General features: G+C 38.0%; 1 protein-coding gene across 2 annotated transcripts in view; it reads right to left on the reverse strand.

The window, feature by feature from the left end:
* Positions 1–1,737: 1,737 nt before the first annotated feature.
* LOC132123070 (NADPH--cytochrome P450 reductase-like) overlaps positions 1,738–27,947 on the reverse strand; it is a 30,418-nt gene continuing 4,208 nt past the window's right edge. Inside the window, exons 1-15 of one of the 2 annotated variants that reach the window (XM_059533597.1) lie at positions 16,928–17,034; positions 15,997–16,045; positions 15,545–15,673; positions 15,315–15,464; positions 12,721–12,845; positions 11,685–11,774; positions 11,368–11,466; positions 9,797–9,913; positions 8,176–8,294; positions 7,512–7,693; positions 6,646–6,795; positions 5,674–5,941; positions 4,498–4,643; positions 2,313–2,398; positions 1,738–2,238 (exon numbers count right to left, since the gene is read on the reverse strand). In XM_059533597.1, the coding sequence (XP_059389580.1) occupies positions 2,094–2,238; positions 2,313–2,398; positions 4,498–4,643; positions 5,674–5,941; positions 6,646–6,795; positions 7,512–7,693; positions 8,176–8,294; positions 9,797–9,913; positions 11,368–11,466; positions 11,685–11,774; positions 12,721–12,845; positions 15,315–15,464; positions 15,545–15,673; positions 15,997–16,045; positions 16,928–16,977 (1,905 nt within the window). In that variant the 5' untranslated portion in view covers positions 16,978–17,034 and the 3' untranslated portion in view covers positions 1,738–2,093. Of the gene's footprint in view, positions 2,239–2,312; positions 2,399–4,497; positions 4,644–5,673; positions 5,942–6,645; positions 6,796–7,511; positions 7,694–8,175; positions 8,295–9,796; positions 9,914–11,367; positions 11,467–11,684; positions 11,775–12,720; positions 12,846–15,314; positions 15,465–15,544; positions 15,674–15,996; positions 16,046–16,927; positions 17,035–27,947 lie in introns of those variants that run through there. The other variant, XM_059533596.1, reaches the window with a different exon arrangement.

Raw genomic sequence — 27,947 nt, forward strand, 5'->3', positions numbered from 1 at the left:
ATTCTGCTTTGTGTACGCCCTGTAAATATTCTTGTAAATAGTAGTTTGCCATACTAAGGGAAGTAGGGGGATAGACTCTATTTTATTTATGTATCTTTCCCTCATTTTGTTTATGGTTGAGGGAGATCTGTATTTTTTTTTCTTTATTTCATTTGAGGTTATTTAGTTTCAAAGAAAAGTTTTTATTGTTTTGGCCTTGTCTGCCCCTGAAAAGATTCCTGTTGTAAGAGAATAAAAATAGTTTATTTGGCATCTCTCTCTGGTGTGATCTCCGTTCTCTTTTTCTTTTACGGCTAAGCCCTCGGTCAACAGTAAATGAACATACTTTCCAGAAGGCCAACGATTCACTAAAAATGTTGTTGAGATTGTGAATTGGTGGGTCATTGTTAGAAGGCGATCCTGTGGGCAAGTATATCTTAAGAATATGTCTTTTTGACATTTTTATAGTTTTAGGTGCATACACAGCCACCTAGGATGGAGAGTGGAGCATTGATGTTAAAGGAAAACATTCATCATATCCTTTACATTTAATTAAAATATAGTCAGCTGTTTCAGGAAGGTCCCATTTAACACAAAGTCCAGACTCATGTTTTCCTCATGACGTCTTTATTCTCACCATTTACTTTGCCACATATCTATTTATGCTTTTTTTTTAATTAACCCTTTTATTTCTAATTTACTCGTCAGCACATTAAACCCTATGTCTGGATGAATTTCTCTATTTGATCCACTTAATTTACTTCTTTTCCTGTATGTGTGCAGCTATCCATACAAAAGAGATAACTTTTTATTTGCATTCTGAACAAACTTTGTAAAATATCTGATAAAATTTCACCAGAGATTTAACACACATTAAACTTGAAAATGCTGAAAAAGAGTGTGAACATGACCACTTGAGGTGTGGGACAGTAATACAGGACACGAGTCCTTTAATATATTCCATGAAGCCGAGTGTTTATATCTCTTCCAAATGTAACATCTTGCAATTCAGACTTTATATCTTGAATTGTGAATGTCTGACATGTGAAACAAAAGTCTAAATTGGCCAAGATTAAAAGTTAAAATGTTTATTATTATTAATAAATAATAATATATTATTATATGTTAATAACTTTATAATATATTATCAAATTATTATTTTCTATACGGTGATGAAAACAAGCTTCCAGAGTAACAGGCTTCTGTAAATAACTCGGTGGAAAAATAGGTTTAAGTTAAAAGTCTTTATGTTAACTGATTTCTAATCCTACAGTACTGTGGTCTCCCCGTGTTCAGCATTACGTGATTCATTTACAACAAACATCTTGCATCACGTAAAGCACAGCTGCTCAAAACTGTGTTAATGAAACTACGAGACAAAACTCAGCTAGGCAAACAAAGACCGCGTTGAAGCTATCTTTACATTTCAATGTGTTGATGATATTTAATATTATTCAAAACGCAGAAAATAGTGATGAATAAAAGTGAACAGAAACAGGCTAAAGACCAGGGTGGTGTTACGGTTATATTTAATCATTACAAATATGCCTAAACAGCTGTGTGTGTTAGATATATGAGGTCCATACAAAACTCTGATTATGTAAAAAAAAAATACTACCACTTTCTAGATTTCCCAAATAGTAAACCTTTGAGCAGCAATGCTGGTCTTCCACTAAAGCAAACGACCAGAGCCTCCAGACCAGCATCTGTTCCCTGTGACAAGACAAACCCAGTCATTCAGAGAGCTACGAGGACATCTGAAGGCTGAAAGTCACAGAAAACACTCTTCATACTCCTCCAAGAGTCATGTTTAAACCTCTTTCCTCAAGTTCAGAACAATAACAGTGAGTTAAAGTCTCTTCACGCTAACACAGAAGTGCTCCAGCATTAATCCAGCTCTAGTCTGGCGTTACTAAAAACGATTATAAAGATTCATGCATATGTGTTTGATTAGTATGTCAAGATCATGACTCTACACAGTATTTGTAATGTGACGTAATCGGTTTCGAATGAGGTAATGTGTGTCAGTGTTTTCTGTCTGCAGGATGACAACGAACACATTTGGTCTCCTCTCTATGAAAGCACACATCAGGACTGAACAGAAGCGGTCTGGTTCAGCTCCAGACGTCCTGCGAGTAGCGTCCTTTAGTCATGAGTTTCTTGATGTAGTCCACGGCCTGAGCGTGGCTCAGTTCTCCCAGCTCCTCTGCGATCTCGTAGAAGGCGTTCTGGACGTCCCGCGCCATGTTTCGGGCGTCCCTGTGGAGGACAGTGATGGGGGGTTTTAGAAAGGTTTCAGGTTCGCTCCGTCTCGTGTCGTGATGTTTACTCACCCACAGATGTAGATGTGAGCGTTGTCTGTGTGAACCAGTCTCCAGACGGCCTCCTTGTTCCTCTTCAGAAGATGCTGTACGTACACCTGCAGGAAATACACATCAAACACATCATTTACATATAAAGTGTGCTTTTTGTCTCCAATATCTGTTCAATAAATCCATTTTAAAGTTAAAAGTTAATCTTGTCCTACATTTTAAACACAATATGGTCAATTTCTGTCATTTTTTGCTCAATTTTCAGATGAAAATAGTTCCACTCAGAGTTGCAGCGAAACTGTAGAGCATTAACTTGTAATCAGCGGTGTTTCATTATTAAATCAGTAATGAATGATTCAATGATTCAGTGACTCGTTCATAAAGAGTCACTTGCTTTGTTTCTGAATTTGTTCTGAATCAGATGTTTGAATGAATCGGTTGAATGAATGATTCATTAAGAATCATATTTAGAGTATCATTTTATATATATCTAAAAAAAAATATATATATTTCAATTTAAATTTCCATTTAAAAGCCATTAATCTCATAGCTTTATTAATATAATTCTGATTGCAGTGTAAATGCATTCATGCCGTCTCTAAAATAAAAGCATTCTGCATTATACATAATATTTTTATTTATTATTAATTTTTAAGGTTACAATGTGACTATAACTTAAGCATCGGGAGTGGAACTTCTGTTGAATTAAAAAAAAAATATATATATATATATTTCTAAAGCTACACTGTTAAAAATGTATTGTATTTTTACAGGAAACTCCTGGCAACTAATTGCCGTGAATATACGCCAAGTAATATACAAGAAATATTCTGTTGATTTAATACAATAAAATTCTGTGTTTATACAGCAGTGTTGCTGTGATTACAGTAGCATTAATACAATAAAATGTTGTATTTTGTATTGTTGTCGTACAATCCTCAACAGTGGTGACAATCCAGAAAAACAGAATTGCAGCAATGCATGCTGGGAGCCATGAACATGTTTTGTATGCTGGCATTAAACATGTCACCATTGTTGTGTTTCATACGCCAAATGTTGATGTCTGTGAGTTTATAAATAACCTAAAACACGTTTTAAACAAAAAGTTAGCAAAAACAATATTTCTACACTGTTAAACATTAGTGTACAAACCACAACAGTGTTTCTAATTATTCATTTTTATATCAGTTGGGTCACTTAAACCATTTTAGTGCAGGCAGTAGGTTGCTATTAAAACAGACTTGTTGATCTGCTTTATATATGCAGAAATGTTTTCTGAAAACAACTGCTACAGAAAAAAGTATTGCAGCAAAAGTTGAGGGTCAAGAGCACAACTGAAGCAAACCCTGATCTCTATGATGGTGATCTCAAAAAAACATTTTCAATAAGACATCAACATCTTAACCTCTGTGAATTCTCAATAAGAATTTCTGTAGATGCATGACAGAAATAAAATCATTCTGATTAGTATTACTATAAGTGAAGCTGTTAATGCTGTTTGTGGAGTTGTGGCTGAAGAAAGTTGTAGTTTGTTCTTATTTCTCTTTCTTTCTTGCTTGTTCACAGCAGGTGTTTGAATGACTGAGAGAATGTTGCAGGAACATTTTACTAACCTTAAAATAACATTATACTAATATGGAAACTGGACTTTTTTATGTTAGAAAGAATATGAAAGTACCAGTTTTAATGCTATCCCACAATGCTTTGTGGTGTCTGTAAAACAATGCTTCTACAGTGTAGTTACAATAATATTACAGGACTGTCCATCATTTTCCCATCATGCATTTGCATTTACAATAAAAACCATGAATACAGTGTATTGTTGTAAAATGTACTATAAAATTACATCAATTGCTAACAGTGTACTTTTTGTAACGTCTATTCATTTTTTTTTAATTATTATTGAACATTAATGGCTTTAAAAAAATATTTTATAGGTGATTGCAGATAGTTCGATGAATAAATCGGCACATCATGTAATTAATTAGATTAAAATAAGCCTAAGTTTAAACACAATTTATAAAACAGATGGTTATGGATGTTGACTTTTTCTTTGACTAATATTTCTGTTAGATGCTACAGAGAGGATGTACTGATTACCTTTTTGGCTCTCAGTTAAGAAAACGATTACCAAAGATATTTTGGGGAGAGATTATTTGATTGTGGGCCAAAGTGAGCTAGACGTGTAGCCTAGCATGAGCGCTACCTTCTCGGCCTGGTCTCTGGAGAAAGCTACGTTGATCTCCGTCAGGACTCCGGTCTTCTCAAACTCCCCCAGTTCCTCTTGGTACAGGAAGTCCTCGTTCTTGTGACGGCAGCCGTAGTACAACACCGTCTCTCCAACCTCCTTACCTACAAACGGGAAATCAAGATCCTAATTGCACGACGACTGACTGGAATAAGGGTGGGAGAGATATGGATAAATATCGATAGAGAATTCGATTAGTTTGTTGCGTGCGGTTCGATGCATGCAGAGAAAGCTGACCGTCACAAAGCTTGAGTGCTCACTTCAATTGTGCTTAAAGGAATAGTTCACCAAAAAATGTGAATTCGCTGAAAATGTGCTCACTCTCAGGCCATCCAAGATCAGGAAGAGTTTTGTTTCTTCATCAGATTTGTAGAAATGTGTCATTGCATCACTTGCTCAGCAACGGCTCCTCTGTGGTGAATGGGTGCCGTCAGAATGAGAGCCCGAACAACTAAAATGAGCAATAATAACGTTTCCTCCAGTGAAAAGTCCATCATGTTGAAATCAAAGTTTGGGATCGATCAGTGCAGATTTCTCTTCTGATTCAGACAAGATGACTTTTTACTGGAGGAAGAATTATTAAGCATTATATTTTAGTCGGAAACAACGGTTTGAAGTCAACGTCTTGATGGATTTTGTTTCTTTTCTCTTCTCCAGATGTTAACTGATGGACTGGAGTGATGTGGATTATTGTGATGTTTTTATCAGCTCTCATTCTGACGGCACCCATTCACTGCAGAGCATCCATTGATGAGACACTGATGCAATGCTACATTTCTACAAACCTGATGAAGAAACACACTCATCCTGATCTCAGATAGCCTGAGAGTGAGCACATTTTCAGCAAATTTTCATTTATGGTTAGACTATTCCTTTAAACAGTAAAATCAGTTGCGATTGTTCAGTTTAATAACAAGCCTTTCGACTGTTATGTTTCCTCTTACATTCATGCAGTGTAAAAAACCTCCCCTGGGCTACGGTGTGTCAATGCTTTATATATGCATCTGATTTATGCACACAGGAAGTAAAAGGATCAAACGGCATCAATTTTTAGTTCATTTTGAATACAGTTATGAGAAGGTAAAATCCTGACAAATGCTGAAACAGAGGAGCACACGACAGCAGAAGTCTTACCCTGTTCTTTGAGCCAGCCGCGCTCCTGGACGAAGCCCATGAAGGGGGCGATGCCGGTGCCCGGGCCGACCATGATGACAGGGTTTGTGGACTTGAAGGGCAGGCGGAACTGAGACTTGCGGATGTACATGGGCACCGTGGCCTTGTGGCCGTTGTCTGTTGGCGTCTTGCTCTTCAGCCAGTTAGTGGCGACTCCTTTATTGACCCGACCCGTCTTGGTCTGGTACTCCACCACTACAGCACAGATGTGGATGCTGTTGGGATGAACCTGTCACCGGCAGCAGACACCACTTATTTAATTTAATGGTAAAGTGTGTAATTACTCTGTTTGTCTGAGTCATCTAAATAAAAGCCTAAATAGCAACATGGGCTTTTGCATTTATTTAACTGCACGTAGATGTGATTTGAGCGTTTTTACCAGGAGCGTTCAGTCCATACAAGTATGCCTAGTTTTTTTTGTTTGCAAATTGAAGTGAAACCTCCTTTCCCCTGGAAATGCGATAGCTATATTTCCCCCGAATGCAAACTGGTTTTGGGCATGATTGGGCTAGTTCTCAATTGCAGTTGGGATGTTTTTATTACCCTGTCTGCATGTACCCAAATCATTTGAGTGAATGAGTTCAGGGACTCTCTGAATATTAAAGGGTTAATTCACTCAAACACTTACATAAATTCCCTTGCCATTTGAGGTGTAACACAAAGCTTATATAATTTATAGACATTTCCATATGAATCCCCAAAATCTTATCTTTAATTTGCCAAATGAAGATCATTTTCTGTAAATCTCAGCCAGTCTCGGAGTGATTTGGATGAACGGATCCACAAATTTGCAGCCGGATCTCCATCACTAAAAATCCCATTGTACACTGAAGCTCAAAAGGTGAAATATAACTCACTAGTGAATTATCATTATCTCTAGGAAACAAATGCACACACTGTCCATCTTTGACTCTAAAGTGAACTGTCTCTGACCTTCGAGGAAGATGCGATGGAGTAGTAGCGTGCCTGCAGTCGAGGCAGAAGCTCACACAGGTGATCGATGGGCGGCCGCAGAGACGGCAGATCCTCCAGAATAGCCAAAATATTCCTGCAGGAGTCCAGCACCCAGCTCTGGTACAGCGCCTGAGAGAAGACAAACACAGCGTCAGGGAAACTGTCAGCAGAACTAGAGTTTAACTCACACCCTCATCTGCCTCCAACAACACATCCAATTGGGTCGCTCTGCGTTGTTGTGCCACATCAAGTGTTTTAATAAAACCTAACATTTATGCATTTAAGCTTGTGGCAGTTTTCCCCTGTGGTGCCAAAATAAAGCAATAATCCCAGTGAAGCCGTGGTTTACAGTGAATTTATAACAGCTAAGGGCCGTTAGGTTCAACGTGAAGCAGAGCTTAGCTGTTATAAATTCACTGTAAACCACGGCTTCACAGGGATTATTGCTTTTATAAAACGGTTATTCTATATACGTAGTTAGGTTTCACAAAATAAAACGGCAAATAAAGTGTAATGTAGTTCCTCAGAAACAGTTGTGGTTGCAACAAAGTGGTTGCCGAGCAACACACAGAAGTAAACAATGGTGTATGTTTGTAGAATAATTTACAACATGGCTCAGCCAATCAGAATCAAGGACGGGAACTCTGCGCTTTATAAATCAATATATTTCAAGGTATCAAAGTTAGTAATTCTAATGTTGTGAAAACACTAGGCCTCAGTAACAGTATCACTAACACTAGTAGTAAAAACAGTGCTTTTGGTAACACTGCAGCTCGAGTATGATCCTAAAGTGTAGTTTATATTAATACATGGCTTGAGTTTTGCAGTAGTGCGGGTGATCTTACTTTGCCCTCGGGCGAGGAGGAGGCCATCTTCTTCATGTTCTCCTGCTCTTTGGGGTCAGTGGCGTACTGCGCCAGTTCATAAAGCACGTTTGTGCGCGGAGAATTGGTGATGTCCAGATAGTGGGTCAGGGCGGTGCGGTACGTGGTGGGACAGGGGAACGGATGCTTCTTATTGGACTCCTCTGAAAGAAAACACACACATACAGAGCTGTGGCATGAAACTATAGACGGCGCAGTCCGATAGGTCTAACTCAATCTGATCTAATGACATCATTAACACATGGGACAGCTGATTGGTTCTCTCCTGCATCGGTAGCCAATGAGCTTGCTGCTCAGCATTCAAATTTATGACTAGTGCTTGCTGTAGCAGTGCAGCTCCCTCCACCTTCCCCAGCTCCACCTGTATAGATCTGCTACGAGGTGATTCATGTACTCTATTTGGAGGTTATTCATATGTGTTATATGTGCAGCAGCAGCATTTCTTACATATTCACAGCAGCATGTTGTGGATGTATTGAGACCAAGTACATCAACACTGTCAAATATATTACCATGCTAATCCCTCCGAGAGCCGTCATGACAGAAATATACTTCAGCAACACAGCATTAGTAATCCTGACTACTGCACAGACATGACTGAGCGGCTGAAGGGTTCATGTCGTACCGTCGAGGTTGTTGAGCGAGATAACAGTGTCCAGGTCCACACCGAGCACCTCACCGATCCTGTTGACTATGACGCTGTCATTGATGGGATACACAGCCACATGGTCTCCCGATTCATACCTGCACACACATTTGAACATTAGCAATTAGTAAGCAGTTTAAAAAGAGTTAAAACCGATGTATAAACAAGGCTTCATTTGAAAAATGTTCAATATGCTGAATGCAGTTACTACAGTTCACACCGGTCATCCTTATCTGTTCAAAAATCATTAAAGTTACCAAAGGTCCATTTAAATGGACAAATATTTGCGTATTTGCTTACACTGCATAGAATTGTTTATATTTTTGGTCACACTTTATTTTGGGGACCAATTCTCACTATTAACTAACTATTAACTATGACTTTGGCCTCAATAAACAACTACTGCATATTAATAATGAGGTAGTTGTTTATTGGACTTCTGTTGGACTTTTGATTAACTGCCATTGTAAAGCTTGGAAGAGACAGGATATTTTTTTTTATATAACTCAAGATTGGATTCGTCTGAAAGAAGAAAGTCCTATACATCTAGGATGGCTTGAGGGTCAGTAAATCATGGGGTAATTTTCATTTTTGGGTGAACTATCTCTTTGAGTATGATTAAATAGGGTTGAATGAGCTAGAATAAGGCATTAATACGTATTAAACAGTTAATATGCTAGTAATATGCATGCTAATAAGCAACTAGTTAATAGACAGAATTGGTTCATACAATAAAGTGTTGCCATATTTTTTTTAGAATGCATTATAAAGGTTCTTTGTTTTATATCAAACATCGCTATGATTATATTATAGGATTTCTATTTATATCCACAATTATTTTTATTATAAACTCATAACATATCTGTTTTTAAAACATACAGTCATTTAATCTTAAATAATCATGGTTACACATTTGAAACTTGAACTTTTTTTTTTTAACTTTTTTTTTATGGAATCGAGCATTCACAAGATTACTCGTTACTGATTATTATCAGTTTAGTTTACAAAGTTACACCTGATATAAAAGGTAGCATTGGAACTGGAGGAGTTAAAATGTGAAAAAGACGCAATCCTGCACCGAGACATACTTAAAGATTATTATTGGACCTTATTTTAGCTGGTTAAGATTTAAAAAAAGAAGAAAACTTACTGGAATCAAATTTAATTTTGAAATACTACTTTAATTTCAAGTTATGCATTCAGTTACTGAATTACATAAAATATAGCCTATGTTTTAAATGCAAAATTGTTGGCATCACTGGATATTACTTTTGTCCGTTTAATTTTTTGAAGTGCACAACAGGGTAACTCTTTATTTTTTTATAGTAATAACAATAAATGATGCATAATTACATACAACTAACCCTAAACCAATCCCTAACCCTAACCATACGGGAAGTACATTTTTTCTCTGTACTTAAATATCTAATTACACTGTAACAAGGACACTAAAATAAAGTCTAACCTAAAGGTGTAAAGAGATATATTTATTATTTTGACATAAATGAGCACTGTAAAAGCAGCATCATGAATATCAATATTAGGGGGAATATTTGGTGATTTGGCTGATTATTGGGGAAGCGTGTCTGCTGGTTGTGACCTGATTTTGGAGCCTGTGATGTCCAGCTCCAGGTGCATCAGGTGTCTGTCCCCGGCCTTGTTGAGCTTGCGGTTCACAGAGACCGGAGCCAGGAAAGGGTTCTTCGAATCGAAAGGCCTGACGATGAATAACAGACAGTTAACCATGACTTCTCAAGCAGGCTCAGAGCAAACATACCAGCACAAGTGACAAAAACTGACCCCAGACACAAACTACACTTCTTTATCTGTTATCTAACATCTGACAGTGTTGTATTTAATAATACTCTATAATCATAATATAATTCTCGTATCTACAATACAGATTAGCAGCTTTACAGTCAACTATGGAAGCTGAACGATGGATTCTTCTCTAAACAGTGACATTATTCAGTGTGGGGTTTGATCAGCGCTGCACGATGAATCCTTTTTTAACTCTGATCGTGATTTCTGCTACTCTCAAAATTAATAAACATAATCTTCTGCGACATTTGCCTACTGGTTATTTATCCTGAAAACATTGAACTGAATTTGGCATTTGCCAACGTTAACTTCTTAATATTCTGCATGTTAACATCAGGTCTCGTCAATAATGGTCAATCATCACTCAATTAATCACTTAATTATCTCATTAACTTTAACTCAGCTTCAGTGTTAATTTAACACTCCTATTTTAACACTTTCACACTCTTGAGGGTGGTTTCACATGTACTCCCAGCAGAGTTAATTTCACTCAGATTTTTTTGCTGTGTGTGCATTGTCTCTAGTCCGTTTGTTAATTGTTTCCTCTTGATTAGTCTCCCCAGCTATCATGTTAAGCTTCTTAAGCTCTTGTTAAGATTATGTTAAGCTCTTCTCTTGTTTCACTCGTCCATGTGCTTGTTTTATGTTGGTTTCTGCCTGAACATGACAAAGTCCCCCATTCTGAGTTTTTTCTATTAAATCAACACACTATACATACACAGTATTTGTCAAAAGTAAAAAAAAAAAAAGAGTTTTAAAGGTTTTTATGACTTTTAAATCTCTTCTGCTAAACCATGGATGCAGTTATGTGCTTAAAAACAACAAAAAACTAATATTGTAAAATATGATTACAGTTTTAAACATCTGTTTTCTGTGTGAATCTGTGTTAAAGTGTAATGTATTTCTGTGATGCACAGCTGTATTTCAGCATCATTCCTCCAGTTTTCAGTGTCACATGATCTTCAGAAACCATTTGCTGATTTGCTGCTCACTTAATATTAGTGCTCAGTTATTAATAACGGCTAAAGTTGACGTATCTAAAAGTATCTTCAACAAATATTATGTCTGCGTCTGATCAAATTGATCTGTGATCTGTAAGTGTGGGAGGGGCTTGAGATGAAGCTGCTGTCAGTCTGATGATGATGAATGATCACATTTATGATCTGAACATACATGATCACCAGAACAAAGAAGTTATTACCAGTGGGGTGTGTCAGTGAGAACACAATGGATGAAATGATAAATATTTCCTTGCTGTATATTTAATTCCCATAGAACACTGATTCAGCTTTCTTCTTCCCAGGAGGACTGCAATGCACCATGAGAAAGTGAATGAAGTGCTGTACTCACGGCTTCTGGTTCTCGAAGCTCTTGAGGCGTCCCAGCTCTCCAGTGTAGATCTTATTCATGTTCAGATCACTGTGTACCTTCAGCTCGTACTGACGGATGCTGAGACACACAGAGAGAGTGTGAGTGTGTGTTAGAGAGAGAGACAACAAACAACACACCACCAGTTTCCTCAGCTAGTCTGCGGAGCGCTGGGCTTCAGTCTGAAAGTGATGTTAATGAGCAGAGAAGGCCAGGCTGTCAGGTCAGGTCACTGTGACCCACTAACAAAGGAGGAAAGAGGAACAAACGCCGCTGAAGAGATCACTGAGCATTCAGACCTGGATTCTTCACCCGTTGCTTCGACTCCAAAGTGTTCACACACAGCCGGCCAGAACTGCTCTCGCCACGACACGAAATCCTCCTCGAGACTGACGAGAAACAACCACAAAACATCCTCACATTACCAAGAACTGACTGAACACAGACCCACAAGTAAACAACGCTGGCTCTCATTTACAAGTGCCTACACACACACACACACACACATTCGTTCTGAACCTTGTTAATAATGCATTATAAAAGAGAGAAACTCAACAGGCTTAGCTCTCTATATCATATCAAGATCACAATGACTTTAATATTGATAAGGATGATAAGCTCGGGACATTTTCACTCTATGTGGATGAATCTAACAGTCAAACACTCAGAAATAAACCTGACAACAGCCACAACTCATCTGCATGTTCAAAATAAAAGCTCAGTGTAACTTGAAGAAATTATGACAAATATATTATATAATAAAATGTACTTTTTAAAGTAATACTAATAATTTAAAGGAAAACAAGACTTTCTTTATCCCCGTTTTAATTTATACAGTTATGCTGTGCAGCATCTTATTTGACAAAAGAATTTAAATGCAACATTTTGTTGTAAATTATGTTTTCATTACATTTTAAAAAATCGATTAAACTGCTTGTTTTATGCAGTTCATTAGACACAATGTTTGATTATAAATTTGTATTAAATCATAAAAAACTGAATCTAGAAAAATAAAATATAATGTAAAACATAGAATTAAGCAGAAAAATAAAAAACAATTCATGCGCCCTCAATTAAAAGCTTTCTTACTCTGTTGAGCTTACAGACACATCCAAAGTATTTCCTTCCCAATTAAATATAAAGAATTATTTTTTAAATGTCAATATCGAATATTACGCCATATTTTAGGCCTTATCACCCAGCTCTAATTTCTAGTTTGAATGATTGTTTTCTAATTAATTATCCCTTGAGTTGCACTTGGCAGTCCATAATTCACGTCAAGGAACTCGATTATGGTCAGACACATTATATTAAAGTTTTAAAAGCGTCACTCACTTCCCGTCATCGTCTCCCATTCCCAGGTCAAAGATCCTCTGCGCTCCCAGTTCAGCCAGTCTCTGGTCCACATACTTTCCCATAGCGTTGTAGTGCTCGTATGTCTTATTCCCCAGAGCAAACACCTTAGGAATACGTTTGAGAAATTATATATGCAACTAGATAAATATCCATTGTTCTATATCTATACCTTATATTTACATTACATTGACCAGGTAATACCAGAGTAAACACTGTCAAAGACCTTCTGAAAGGGCTTTTACATTTGTTATAAATAAAACTTAGAAAAAGTCAAAACTAAGTAGCGTAATAAATTACTTTTTTAGGGAGTAACGCAATATTGTATTGCATTACTTTTAAATTTAACTTTCCCCAACACTATATATATTTTATACACATATATATATATATATATATATCCATGCATTCGGTTTAAAAGGAACAGCGGCCTAATTGTCATTAATGTTAATTAAACAACAAAGGAAAGAGAGAAAATCACTCACTGCTCTTGACTGAATCACTTTAGTAGCCCTAATTAGGATTAATCTGAATTTAGTTTATACAAATAAATATGCCTGCTTGATGGAATGGAGCATGTTGTGAGAAAGTTATTAAAAAGAATGAATAATATGTAATGTTTTATTCAGGAATATATAATGATTTTGGAAATTTTTGAGAAATGCTTAATAAATGTATTACTCCGTAACTAAACCCATCACTGAACCTAGTGATTTAGATTTAGTCGACTAAAACCTTACGACATTCGACAAAAATAACTCTTCAGATGACTAAAATATGATTAAAATTCAATGGCATTTTTCATCAAAGACTATGACTAAAACAAAATCTGATTTAACACTGAATATGAGGTACCACTCAGGCCAGACTCATCACAAGTGAGATGGGAAGTGGCTGTGAGAAAATAGCAAAAACTCTGAAAATGCCCACCATCAGGGCAATAGTTAAGAGTTCCCAGTAAACTGGAAGTGTTATGAATCAGCCTGGAAGAGGATGTGAGTCCATTTTTCACCAACAGACTGTCAGCGGTTTCGAGAGGCCAACACATCTCCAAGAATCAGAGCTAGAGGATTGCAGAAGTTAGTTGGGTCTTGGGGTCAGAAAGTCTCCAAAACTACAATCGGATGTCACCCACATCACCACAGAGGACCTAGCATCAAAGCATCATGGACTCAAATATCAACAGATGCTAAATGAACACCTGACGATCTCAAACACACGTCAAAATCAGCACAAAAATGCTTTACTGACCACAAAATCCTAACCCTGAGTTGAATCCCATAGAAAACCTGAGGGGTCCTGTCCAGCAGAAAATACAGATATATTATTACATTATTACATTTAATATGTATTTATTATATATATGATATCAAAATGACACACTGGTATTGTTCATATTATGTACGGTTTTAATTATACTTTTTTTTTTTATTATACGGTTATAATTATACTCTTTGGCAATACTCAGCTTAAACAAAACATGGTTTTGACACTATAGGTACTTTTTGTTGTTGTTGTTTTTTAAAGTTAATCACAAATTCTACAGTGACTTCTGCTGGACAGAAGCAACACAATATTAACCCAAATGACTCAGCACCTAAACACTGGCATTTCATCTAAATCACCATTTCATCTATTAAAATATATACTGATACATTTAAATTCAGGACATATGGATTACTGCTTCAACAATATGATATTATACAATATTCAACAAGCATTTCCCAGATTCACTTCTGTGTCATGGGTCTTGTTTGCTCACAAGCATGTGTCGGAAAATACCTAATGAATTACACATTTAAAGGAATAGTTCACCCAAACATGAAAATTAGCTGAACATTTGGGACCTGTTTAAAACGTCAAGTGTTTTCTCAGATTTTTTTAAAACGGTTTCATTTACACCTGACCACATAAATGTGTCTTCACTAACCGGATATATATCCGGTCTTCAATTACCAACACTACATGCAAATTAGGGCACGATTAATTAATTCAATTTGAGTACTCTATTATAAAAAATCCTTGATTTAATGGCCTTTTAATGTAACATGTATGTTCTCTTTGAACTGGAATCATGGCAGAGTATCATGTGAAGTCGACTTTGCAGGACACTTACGGCCGAATATAACAAACTCTAACACTAACCCTAAGTTATAAAAGAAAAATACAAACTTTGCAGAGCTCGAGAGCTGGACAAATTACATAATTACCCCATTTACAAGCATTTTATCTGTGTTTTATGTTCTGTAAAAAATAATATATATATATATATATATATACATCGGTGGAATATTGGTGGCATATAAGCCGATACCAATATATCTGTGACAGGCTCATATCAGCCGATAAAATCGTCAAACCGATATATCGGTCATGCTCTAGTTTGGACTCTCATTCTGACGGCACCCATTCACTGCAGAGCATCGATTGGTGAGACAGTGATGCAATGCTGCATTTATCCAAATCTGATGAAAAAACAAACTCTTCCTGGATCTGGGATGTCCCGAGATTTTTTCACCAAAATACAAACTGGTACCCTTAGAAAAATCATGTATTTGCGGTGATGAGGAACTCACTGTATATTGAACTCCGGTGAAGTCGGCATCGCCCTCATGTAGCCAGTCATAGAAGTCCTGGGAGTTATCGGTCGGGTCTCCCTCTCCATACGTGGCCATGCAGAAGATCGCTATCGAGTTCTCAATCTCAGGCAGACGGGAGAGCTCACTCTGAAAATAAACATGTGTGTAAACAAACACAAATGGAGAGGAATAAAGAGACAATTTTCCCATCCCATCATATGAATCACCATGTCATATTCCTCTGGGTCTGCTGACATTCCCTTCATGCCGTAGCGATGAGCATCTTTGGCAAGTCTGTTGGAGAACTCTTCAGCCGTGCCCGTCTGTGAGCCGTAAAACACCACGATGTTCTTGCCCTAGAGGAAATATTAAAGACATTATGCACTCAAATGAGCATTCCACATGATTCAATCAGTTAACATGGCATTCATCCAAAGAAAACATAACCACTTCTGTAACACAGTTAGCACTTCATTGGCTTAAAGTGTAAAAACAACCCTATCTTGACTTATTTTGAGAAACTAAAACTGCCGTTCAGTCTGTTTCAGTTACATTTCTTGTTTCAGCCGACTCAGTTAAAAAATTTTACCAATTGACTGCAAAAAAAAAAAAGATGTTTAAACTTATAATTTTAACCGTTCAACCTCTACTGGAGAAGAGAAGGGTAAACATTTCTTACCGTTTTCTTCATTTTGTCAATAAAGCTGGTTTCCCTGGTTGTTTGAGCACTACAAAACACAGATCACCACAGATCACACAAAATAATGGATTACGAATCACTACACTATAAATGATCATGTAAACAGACATAGGCAAAAAATAATGAAACAAAAACTGGCATGAAATCAGTGTGAAACAGATACTCATGAGTTTAACATGAAGTAGAAGTCACTTATCTGGACTATTTCAGTCTCTAATCAAAGAAATTAATTAGTGAGAAATGTGTGACATGTTTTTCATGTTATCCAGACATGCAGGAAAAACATGGATTTATAAAAAACTAAATAAAAAGAAAATAAGAGTTGATAAATCGTTATCCTGATAATTTAATTGTTAACGACTCATTTGCCCCAACTGAAATCTGTTTGGCCCTTCTTTGAGGAAAAAATGCTGTAATTTATATAGCACTGACATTGTGTGAAGCACCAATATCAGAGCAACATCAGCATCTACAGCCCCATATTAATCACATCATTAGTCTTTCATTAATGCTGGAAGAAAATCACCAGCATGTTTGGCCATCAAATATGATATGGCCAACATTTATTTCTATGGAGCAATGATGATATGTTACAAAGTCAAAGCTTGAATAAAAAGTTATGGCTGGTTTAGTTCTTTCAACCAAGATGCCTTTCAAAATTGAGTCAATAACCGTTTTTTTATTGGGTTCTTGAAGAAAACTGTGTGTTTTCGGAGAACATAGACAAGTAAGACATTGTGAAAAAGCTTCCTACAGCGTTTCATTGGTACTCCGTGTTTCTCAATCGTGCATCTGTCTCTTCTGACTCACTCAGTTCAGTTCATGAACCATGATGTAAATCATCTGTGTCTCATATCCAGGAGCAAGACTGAAAATGAGAGCCAGAGGGACTAGTTGAGCAAACACTCACCTATCTATGGCCACCAGCCGGTCCTCCGGTAAGGAGAACACACAGCCCATGATCAGAAGAAACACGTCCAAGAACCAAGACAACAGCACAAACACGTCACAGCCAAGACAAACAAGACACTGCCATAGGGACAAAAACACTGATGCTGATGCCACAAGACAAGAGAACTGACACAGAGTCCAAAACCCTGAAGAGGACCCGAAGGAGAGCTTGAACGTGACTATGTTTCCAGAGGCTCTTACAGCTTCCCAACGAAAGGTCTGCAGATGGAGACAAGTACTGACATGGTGAAGCATCATGTCAGCAGACAGCATCTATCCCCCACGCTCTCAAACACGTGTACCGGCAACATCTGGACGCCACAAAGCAGGACTCCCACGCATGGAGCAAGCCAGAATAACTCATGCCAACAAACAGAGGTCCTTCATCTGCTCAGGATCCCAGAGAAAAAGCCATGCAAACACAGCATGCAACAGAACAGTCCTTCAGCCGTAGCAACGGTTTCTTGAGTGACAGCGACGCTGGTTGTGAAGGAGGCGAACGACTGCGGTCTGGCCCCTCCCCCAGAGAGCAGGGTCGCCATGGCAACCACATCTATCATAAAAGGATCCTCCTGTGACAGGCCAAGCAACGAGAGCAGCGAGACAAATTGGAAATGGTTTCCACATAAAAGGGAAGGGAGAGAAGAAAATGGGCTGAACATAATGGAGCACTTGTGCTGTGCCTCAACTTTCCACCTCTGGCTCAGCTCACAGAAAGACTTGCTGGCCTTGCCTTATACAGAAAGATATAGAGAGAGAGAGAGTTGAGAGACGTACTTTACATTTCTAGCAGCCCGACTCTTGAGACAAAAGAACAACTGAGTGACTGTTTTAGGTGAACGTTATTATGGACTCATATTTGAGTTAAAAACATCTCAATGCTGGATTTGTTTCAGGTTTTGTCTTCTCCAGAGGTTCACTGATGGACTGGAGTGCTGTGGATTATTGTGATGTTTTTATCAGACTCATTCTGACGGCACCCATTCACTGCAGAGCATCCATTGATGACACACTGATGCAGTGCTGCATTTCTACACACTTGATGAAAAAAACTAACTCTTTTATGTCTTGGATGACATTTATTTTGTTCTGTATTGTGACCTGTAACAAAATATAAAAAAATTATAAAAAAAAAAACATAGGGTGGAGTCTTGGATTGTGAGATGTGGATGTTGCATTTAAAACATAAATGCATAAACAATTTTCATTACTGACTTTTTATTATATTGGCCTTGACCTAAATTTTTTATAGTCTTGCTTGGAAGATTTCCTTGGAATCAGTGTCACAGCTGATGGAAATGTGTGCTATTGAACAGCACTTTATCAGCTGACTGCATGCTTCCCTTTCTTCATAAAAACATAAGAGCTCTTTGTTTCTGATTCAGCAAAATGATCAGCTGTTCTTTACAGACACACAGACCCAAATTCAATTTCTGCTTTCGTCACTAATTTGAAGACTGTATGTGTGAAGCAGCTGTTATGTAACATCAGGGGCTGGACGGATGAGTGTGATATCTAGAAGACAATAACAAGCCTTTATAAGCTTTATTTACAGCCTCGTTTCACATGTATATGTGAGCTATAGGCACAAAAGCACACTCATTTAGATTTAAAAAGATTCGTTATGTCAGTAAAAGTCATAAGTAATGATTCAACAGATGTTTTCCCCTCATTCAAATTTAAGTCATTTAAGACTTGAATTAATTCTGATTTACAATTCTGAACCAATATTTAAAAAAAACTATGCATCCTATACCAATATCATATTTTCTGACACATATGTGACCCAGGAGCACATCTGAAATCTGAATAAATAATCTCTCCCCTGATGTATGATTTGCTAGAAGGACAATATTTGTCTGATACACAACTATTTGAAAATCTGGAATCTGAAGGTGCAAAAATTGAGAAAATCATCTTTAAAGTTGTCTAAATGAATTCTTAGCAATGCATATTATAAATCAAAAATGAAGTTTTTATATATTTACAGTAGGAAATTTACAAAATATTTTCATGGAACATGATCTTTACTTAATATCCTAATGATTTTTGGCATAAATGAAATATCGATAATTTTGACCGAAATGTTTTTTCGGCTATTGCTACAAATATACCCCAGAGACTTAAAGGGATAGTTCATTTTCAAATTAAGTTTTGGTATGTTTTAGCTTACCTCAAGGACATCCAAGATGTAGGTTTCTCTGTTTCCTCAGTATTTCCCATTTTGATATTTTTAGGTCCAACCGTTCTTGTCTGTGACTCACATAATGGATGTCTATGGTCACCACCTCAAAGAGCATGCACAGAGGAGTCAAAATTAAACAATTCCCCATCATAAGTACACATTGATGACCTAATACAAGAAACGAGCGGTTTGTGTAAGAAAACGAACAGTATTTATATAGTTTTTACCTTTTGTACACAACCACGTCCAACTGATCTGAGTTCGCGAGTGCTTCCCGATGTGACGTGGGCGCGCGCTCAGGCTTAGTCTGCGCAAGCGCGGAAAGCCCCAGAAGCGATCTCTCGCGCGTGCACATCACTCATTGTTAACACTTACTGCCTATGGTTTACACAGATTTCGGAAGTATTACCTTTCACTGTGAAGATCTAAACATATTTAGACGTACAGGAAATTGCAATGGAAGACGATTTCAATATATCCATTGACAACGTTGAATTTTTTTCACAACCATATTTATTTGAAACAGAATACACAGACCAAGTACTCAGGAGCGATCCGCTGCAGCAGCACGTCTTCAAGCCTCAGACACAGAGATCTCAGATCTCTTCAAAATGGTGGTGTTTTAGTAGCAAGTGTTGTGAGATGCCAACAGAAGTGGAGAGCATATGTTGACACGAATGGAACAACTACAAGATGACGAGAGGAGATTGACAGTATCACATCACACGCCTGCCTGACTGAAGATCCTGAGTTTTCTCCGCTGTTGAGACCCAGCGTTTTGCACGTTGTGTTTAGTTTGCCACGTATAAACTAGAGGCGACGTCCAATGCCATAGGGACCCAATGGCACGCCGTCAATAGAGTGAGTAATGTGTTGTATTTTTATTATAAACGCAACGATTATAGGGTGCATTATAAACATTAATTTATTACAATTACTGCATTATATTTCAGACAGTGCAGATTGAAAGCGTAGCGTGTGGTAAACAATGAGTGATGTGCATGCGCGAGACATCACATCCGGGGCTTTCCGCGCTTGCACAGACTAAAGCCAGAGCGCGCACGCACGTCATATCAGGAAGCACTCGCGAACTCAGATCAGTTGGACGTGGTTGTGTACAAAAGGTAAAAAATATATAAATACTGTTCGTTTTCTTACACAAACCGCTCGTTTCTTGTATTAGGTCATCAATGTGTACTTATGATGGGGAATTGTTTAATTTTGACTCCTCTGTGCATGCTCTTTGAGGTGGTGACCATAGACATCCATTATGTGAGTCACAGACAAGAATGGTTGGACCTAAAAATATCAAAATGGGAAATACTGAGGAAACAGAGAAACCTACATCTTGGATGTCCTTGAGGTAAGCTAAAACATATCAAAATTTAATTTGAAAGTGAACTATCCCTTTAAGACTACTTTTGTGCTTCAGGGACACATATTTCATGATTTAAAGGGGCACTCACAAGCCTACTCTCTCTCTCTCTCTCTCTCTCTCTCTATATATATATATATATATATATATATATATATATATATATATATTCACAATACTTCAGAGACTGACCACTTTTTTATTCAACGCAAGAAAATAATACAAACAATTTAACACATTAAAAAGCAGTCATGTCCAAACTAAGTTTAATCTGTTTGTCAAAACTGGTGACCATTCATTGAAAATGATGCAGGTGAAAATTTGATTACGCTACTTATCAGAGCTGGATGTGACGACACAGGGACTGTGATGAAGGTCTATTAGTTTGCATTTACACTCTAAAGCGGAGTTTCAGACAGCATGATTTTGAATCCAGGTCCAGATATTTATCATGCCAAATATCTCACAGGCATCGGCGACTTGTCGGCGATTCTCTCAGATCGCGTCTTTGCTCATTCACACTGTGTGATTGTCACTTGCGTGAACGAGCTCAGATTTGCCTGTGATTTCGGCATTTGTCGGCGATTTCTCAAAACCTGTCGGCGAGCCAAAAACTTTGAATTCTTTGACAAATATGCACAAGAGTGTTTGAAAGCAGCTGCCTACCAGCTTTCACACTTGTACTACTAAAAAGGGAGTAGTATTTACTCCTACTGTGCTTATAAAACATCTATAATATATAAACTATAGCGATAATATCTGTAACACGCCTGTAGATCAGCCTGAATTAGACAAACAGGTGAAAATTAATGGACCAACAAACAAACAAATAATCAGTTTGTGGTGACACATGCAAATGTAGTTTACTTTATTGTTACAGTTATAATTAAAAGGTAAATTGTGACTTTTTATCTCACAATTACAGCTTTATTTCCTTGCAATTCAAAGTTTAGATTTTACAATTTTTGAGTTTAAATCTCACAATTCAGCCCCCCCCCCCCCCCAAAGAATATAAAAAAAAATGGTGATTGCAATTTTATTTCACAATTCAGACTTTTTTTCTGAGAATTGCAAGTTTATATCTCCCAATGTTTCTCAAAATTGCAAGAAAAAAACTCAGCAATGTGAGATAAAAAGTCGTGATTACCTTTTTTATATTTTTATTCTGTGGCAGAATAGTGATGTGACTAGATTATAATTACGACTGATAGGGGTGGGCGATATGGCCAAAATCTTATTTCATTGAATGAGAACTTTAAAAAAAATTAAGTATGAGAAAAATTCTTGAAACAGCTACTTTTACTTTTTTTAGTTATTAAAAATAAAGAACAAAGAAGCAGATTACAAACACAATAGAAAGAAATACAAATGAAACACATTTAAGTTTTTCAGCTACGGTAGGTTTATTTAACCTGTTGTAAGAAATACTACAGAAACTGAATAACCAATTGTGTAACTAAAACACAGCATAGTCTTTTGTCTTTATGAATCAAATATGAACTGATTCTTAGAAAAGATCCAAAAGTGATTCAGTCAAGAGCAGTGAGTAATTTTCTCTCTGTCTTGTGTTGTTTGATTAACATTAATGACACAGGCAGCAGCAGGTAAATTTGGATGCTGTCCCTTTAAGACCAAAAGCACCAATTGCATGTTTCTTTATCACTCTTAGGTGTATATAACTTAGTAGTACTACTGTGCTATGGGGATATATTTGCATAGCGTGAAATAAACAACAAAGCAAAATTTCTATAGACACTTTATACCATAGTAACATTGTTTCACAGTACTAGAAAAAGGTGCATAGTTTAGATTTAAACACTGCTGTCTGTGTATTTGTGCTTGTATCTGAAAGAGACAGCGGAAACGTGTGGGAGTAGTCAAGTGTTGTTTATGCAAAAGGTCGACCGATATTGGGTTTTGGAATGATATTAGTTTTTTATATAATACTGTCATCAAAACATACAGAAGCCACATTGATGACAGCAGAGGTTCGTGCGCTACTAAAAACCCGAGATTACGTATTCAGATCAGGAGATAAAGCAGCCCTAAAACAGCAAGAGCCAACCTGTCCCATGGCATAAAGAAACCAAAACAGTTGTATGCACAAAAAAAGTAATCACTTTACTGACAGGAAGGAAACACAGAGTCTGTGGCAACTTATTCAGACCATCACAGACTACAAGCCCCTGCCACAGGCCTGTGATGATGACACATCCCTCCTGGATACACTCAATGAGTTTTATGCATGGTTTGAAATGCAGAATGACACACCTGCACAAAAACTACCCAAACCTGCCAACGACCAGGCTCTCTGTCTGTCTCTAGTTGGAAGGAAGATCCTATCTAGGGTAACCCACGCAAAGCTGCGGGTCCTGACAACATACCAGGCCGGGTAGTGACACACTGTACTGAACAGCTGACAGATGTCCTAACAGACATCTTTAACATCTCACTGCCTGAATGACTATCATCCAATAGCACTGACCCCAATCATGATGAAGGTTAGTCATGCACCATATCAAATCCAATTTCCCCAACACACTTGACCCACTCCAGTTTGCCTACTGTCCAAACCGCTCCATGGACGATGCCATTTCCTCCACCCCCCACCTGGCTTTTACCCACTTAGAAAACATAGACTCCTATCGTTAGAATGCTGTTCATCGACTTCAGCTTAGCATTGACCATAATAATCCCACAACAGCTCATTAACAAACTTAACCTCCTGGACCTAAATACCTTCCTCTGTAATTGTATCCTGGACTTTCTAACTGGAAGACCTCAGTCAGTCCGTGTCGGCCACAACACCTCGAGCACTACCACACTTAGCACAGGTGCCCCACAAGGCTGTGTGCTCAGCCCGCTGCTCTTCACGCTGCTGACACTGCCAAGTTCAGCTCCAACCACATCATCAAGTTTGCGGATGACACAACTGTGATAGGTCTCATCAGCAACAGTGATGAAACGCACTACAGAGAGGAAATGGCACAGTTGGCTGAATGGTGTGGCACTAACACCCTGTCCCTCAATGTAAGACAAAGGAGGTTGTGATGGACTTCAGGAGAAACTCCGTTGACCACCCCCCACTAACCTTCAACAGCATGACTGTGGAGAGTGTCAGCAGCACTAAATTCCTGGAGGTGCACATCACAGAGGATCTCACCTGGACCACCAACACCATGTCACTCTCCAAGAAGTCACAACAGGGGCTCCACTTCCTGCACCAACTTAAAAGATCAAGTATCCCTCCACCCACCTCACACCATTCTACAGGGGCACCATTAAGAGCATGCTGACCGCAAGACCCTACAGCGGACAGTGAACACAGCTGCAAAGATCATCTGTGCCCCTTTTCCCTCCATCCTGGACATTTTCCTCACACGATGCTCCAGCAAAGCTAACAGTATCGTGAAGCACCCCACCCATCCCTCCCACAGTCTCTTCCAGCTCCTACCATTAGGAAGACGGTACTGGAGCATCTGGGCCCACTCTGGAAGACTGCTCAACAGCTTTTCCCCCAGCCTGAGCCCTCAATCCCAATCACTTCATCCCCCACTGAAACCTCATCCACACAAACCTAGCTCCAGAAACCAGTTCCCTTTCTCCCCCATCCCACCCCAACACACCACAAGAAAACTGTTGAAAATCTCAAGAACATTGTGAAATTCTGAGTGGGCTGGACAGACCAATTGTAGAGAAACACTCTCTTTTCTCTCTATACACACCAGACACTTTCTCATAAACACTTCATGTTACAAAGACTTCATGTTACAAATGTTTTACTTGTGAATGCACAATAAATCATAATGCACTACTTGCTTCTTAACCTTACATATCTCTTTTGCACAATATCATGTCATTATGTAAAGTACTTATTAGAGATCGACCGATATGGGTTTTTCTATAGCCGATGCCGATGTTTAGAGGTCAGGGTCAGCCGATGGCCGATATGTGCTGCTGATTTTTAGGGCCGATATCTTGAAGTTTTCCCCTTCATTTGCATGCTAAAATGTCACACTAATAATAAGTGGATGCACAACATTTCTAAACTTATTATCATTTATTGAACACTGACTTGAACCATCTCTCAAATCTTAATTTTGTGCACTGCACGGTATTAAAATAAAATAAAAATCCAAAGTTAACCAACCAAATCAATAAACTGACGAAGTATTAAATATATAAAACAGGTAATATATATATATATGAAGAGTTCAGATGCAAAAGCCTCTAAGTGCCATCTGAAATTTTCATCTAAAATTAGGATTTTTATCAGGCTCCTATATTTATGTTCAGTTATTTCACTTTAATCGCCTGGAAAAGGACCTGCACATTGCCATTAAAGTAAAATGACTCAACCTAAGCATATAGGAGCCTGATAAAAATACTAATTCTAGATTAAAATATCAGATGGAACTTAGAGGCTTTTGCATCTTAACTCTTCATATATATATATATATATATATATATAGAGAGAGAGAGAGAGAGAGAGATTATTATTAAATTAAAATATATGAAATCAACTTAAAGTGCACATGGCATAATATCTTCTTTTTAACATAATAGGCGGACTTCTCATCTCCCACTCTGCTGTGATGAAGTGAGCAGTTATCGTCACAGAGCTCTCCGTCCCCCTGGACGTCCACCCTTCTGTCATGAGCGCAACAGAGGATGCTCGGGATAGTTCATCAACAACTCTTTTCTTCTCCTGTTCATAAAGATCGGGCACAATCTTTTCGCTGAAGTGGGTGCGCGACGGGATGTCGTAACGTGGCTCTACGCACCGTCACAGTTTTACACTCTAACCTCTTTCCTTCATCATTATATCTGACAGTGAAGCCAAAATGTGCGGGGCGCTCAAGCTCCTCCATTCCTCCGCTCGCCATGACCACTGAGTGTGGCCTGAAAATGCGAAACTTTTTTCATAAATCAAAAGATATTGATCCAAACGGATCACGGATCAATGATGATCCATTGCACCACTACTATAGTGTCATTTGAAAACATTGCAGTTGCGTATTAAAATGCAACAACGAGCACCACGAAACCATTTAAAGAGGTGCATTCAGCGGTCTCCTTGACGGGAAACAAAGTAAAATGATCTCCAACATATGCGTGCTCTCTTCATTTTATCAGATCATAATCACATCTATTAATTTTACAGTCCTGCTACTACCATTTTATTCAGGCTAAAACCCCTTTAATTCAGGTGAGAAAGCTTTTTTTCCAAGTGGCTTTTGAACATAATAAAAAGACCGCTGTAGATGCATTTTGCAGCATCAAGGTTATTAATTGATCATTAATTTAAACGACGATCGATCATGGAAATTATCGAATATTGACTTCCCTAAATACAAATGAGTTGGATGGAAAACTGGTTATTGTCTGCATCAAATCATGCCTCCGAACAAATCCCACATAGCAACATTGTGTCGGCCCAGATCCGGCCCACATCTGGCACCCGTGGAAAGATGATCTGGCCCACATGCAGTGTGGAATGATGGCACTTGGGCGGACCACTCCTGTTTGCCAGATTTGAGCCACAAGCAGGCCATAGCAATGCCACATGTCAGCCAAGAGTAAAGAAATTAACCAGAACTGGACCTTATCTGAGCCACAAAATCTGTGTATATTAAATATGAAGTAATTTCAGCCTTAATAAGCCTGTTAACAAGCAGAATCACTGAAGCAAAGAAGAGAACAGAAAAAGAGATGAGCAGAAACACAAGAACTACAACTGACTTCAGCCACAACCTTAGATGAAATCAACTGAAGATAAAAGAATACATTAAATCTCTCAAGATCTCAGCATAGGAGGATTAAACAACTCCACAAACAGCTTTACCAGCTTCACTTATTACTAACCAGACTGACTTTATTTCTGTTAGACATCTACAAAAGTTTTTATTGAGAATTAACAGAGGTTTAACTCTAATATGTGTCACCATAACAGTGATTAGTGTTTCTATTAGTTGCACTCTTAAAGGCAGGGTAGGTAAAAAAATGTATAAAAAACTTTTTTCCAAATTTGTTTAAACTTTATTTATATATCAATACATAATTAAAATGTAAGTACTCTGAAAAAGAAAGTATAAAAATCGAGTGACTGTAGACCTCTCACGACTGTTTTAAAACAGCTCATTATTTCCATTCACTCCACCCCCTCCCTTCTGGGCTCCTTCCAAAGCCTCTACTACGGCTCGCTAAGTAATGTTATGTTAGCTATATTACGCAGCTACGTGTGCTAATGACACATGCTTCATGAAAAAAATATGTATGATCAAAATACAAAAAGAAAGATTTACCTGTCCAGCAGAAATAAAGCCATCAAGGAGTCACTTTTCAGCCCCTTGAGTTCCCTCAGTTCTCGCCATCGCTGGAAAACCACGCCGATATAAACTCGCGTTTTATTTCTTTGTTTATCCAAAGACTTTTTGTTCATTGCCTTTTCTTGTACTGTTACTGTCTTCCTTTTTTGCCTGGTTTGCCTTCACTAACTGCATAGGCTGGTACTGTGAATTTTGCTTGCTGTTTCTCTGCCATTGTTTTGGTATTCCTAGGATCCGTGCCTGTTGAATTCCTCAAATCAAACGTGCACGCGCAAGTGGGCAGGTCATGTGTGGCAAAAGGGTGGTTGCCATGGTTGCGAGAGAGTGACAGTCGCCTAAGCCAATCCTATGTTTCGTCCCGAAATGGAAATAATGAGCTGTGTTTAATACAGATTAAACGGTCTAGAGTCACTCGATTTTTATACTCTTTTTATCAGAGTACTTACATTTTAATTATGCATTGATATATATAGAAAGTTTAAACAAATTTGGAAGAAAGTTGTTTATACATGTATTACCTACCCTGCCTTTAACTCTTATACTATCTTTTGTCTATTTTAGCTGCTGTGACGGTGTGTTTGTTAAGCCAGCTTCTCCATCCCATTTACAGAGTGAAATTCTCTGACTACCTTCATCTCCCAGGACTGTTGTTGAATCTTCCAAAAGTTTTGGCTTGGGGTCCTTCACATGCGCAGCAGCACATTCCACTGCAACAATAACACGGGGCTGCCCGCCGACGTGCCTGACTTTAAATCGGCGCTACTAAACACGGATATCGGCCGATGCCGATATATTAAAAAATGACAAATATCGGCCCGATATATCGGTCGACCTCTAGTACTTATTAGTATAGTCTGTCTTAGGTTATGTGTATGTAAAGTCAATTATTTATACTATATGTAGTTAGATTACCGCCTCAGATAGTTAGCAATGTAGGTCTAATCTTGTGTTAAATGTTTACATTCCACGTTTATGTATAATATGTATGTCCACAAATGAAGCGGAATGACAATAAAGCTCAACTTGAAGCCAAACGCAGAGGTTTAAACTGACAAAATATGGATGAAACCTGCTATGATTAACCTACTTC

The sequence above is a fragment of the Carassius carassius genome, chromosome 41 (assembly GCF_963082965.1).
Source record: "Carassius carassius chromosome 41, fCarCar2.1, whole genome shotgun sequence".
Lineage (NCBI taxonomy): Eukaryota > Metazoa > Chordata > Actinopteri > Cypriniformes > Cyprinidae > Carassius > Carassius carassius.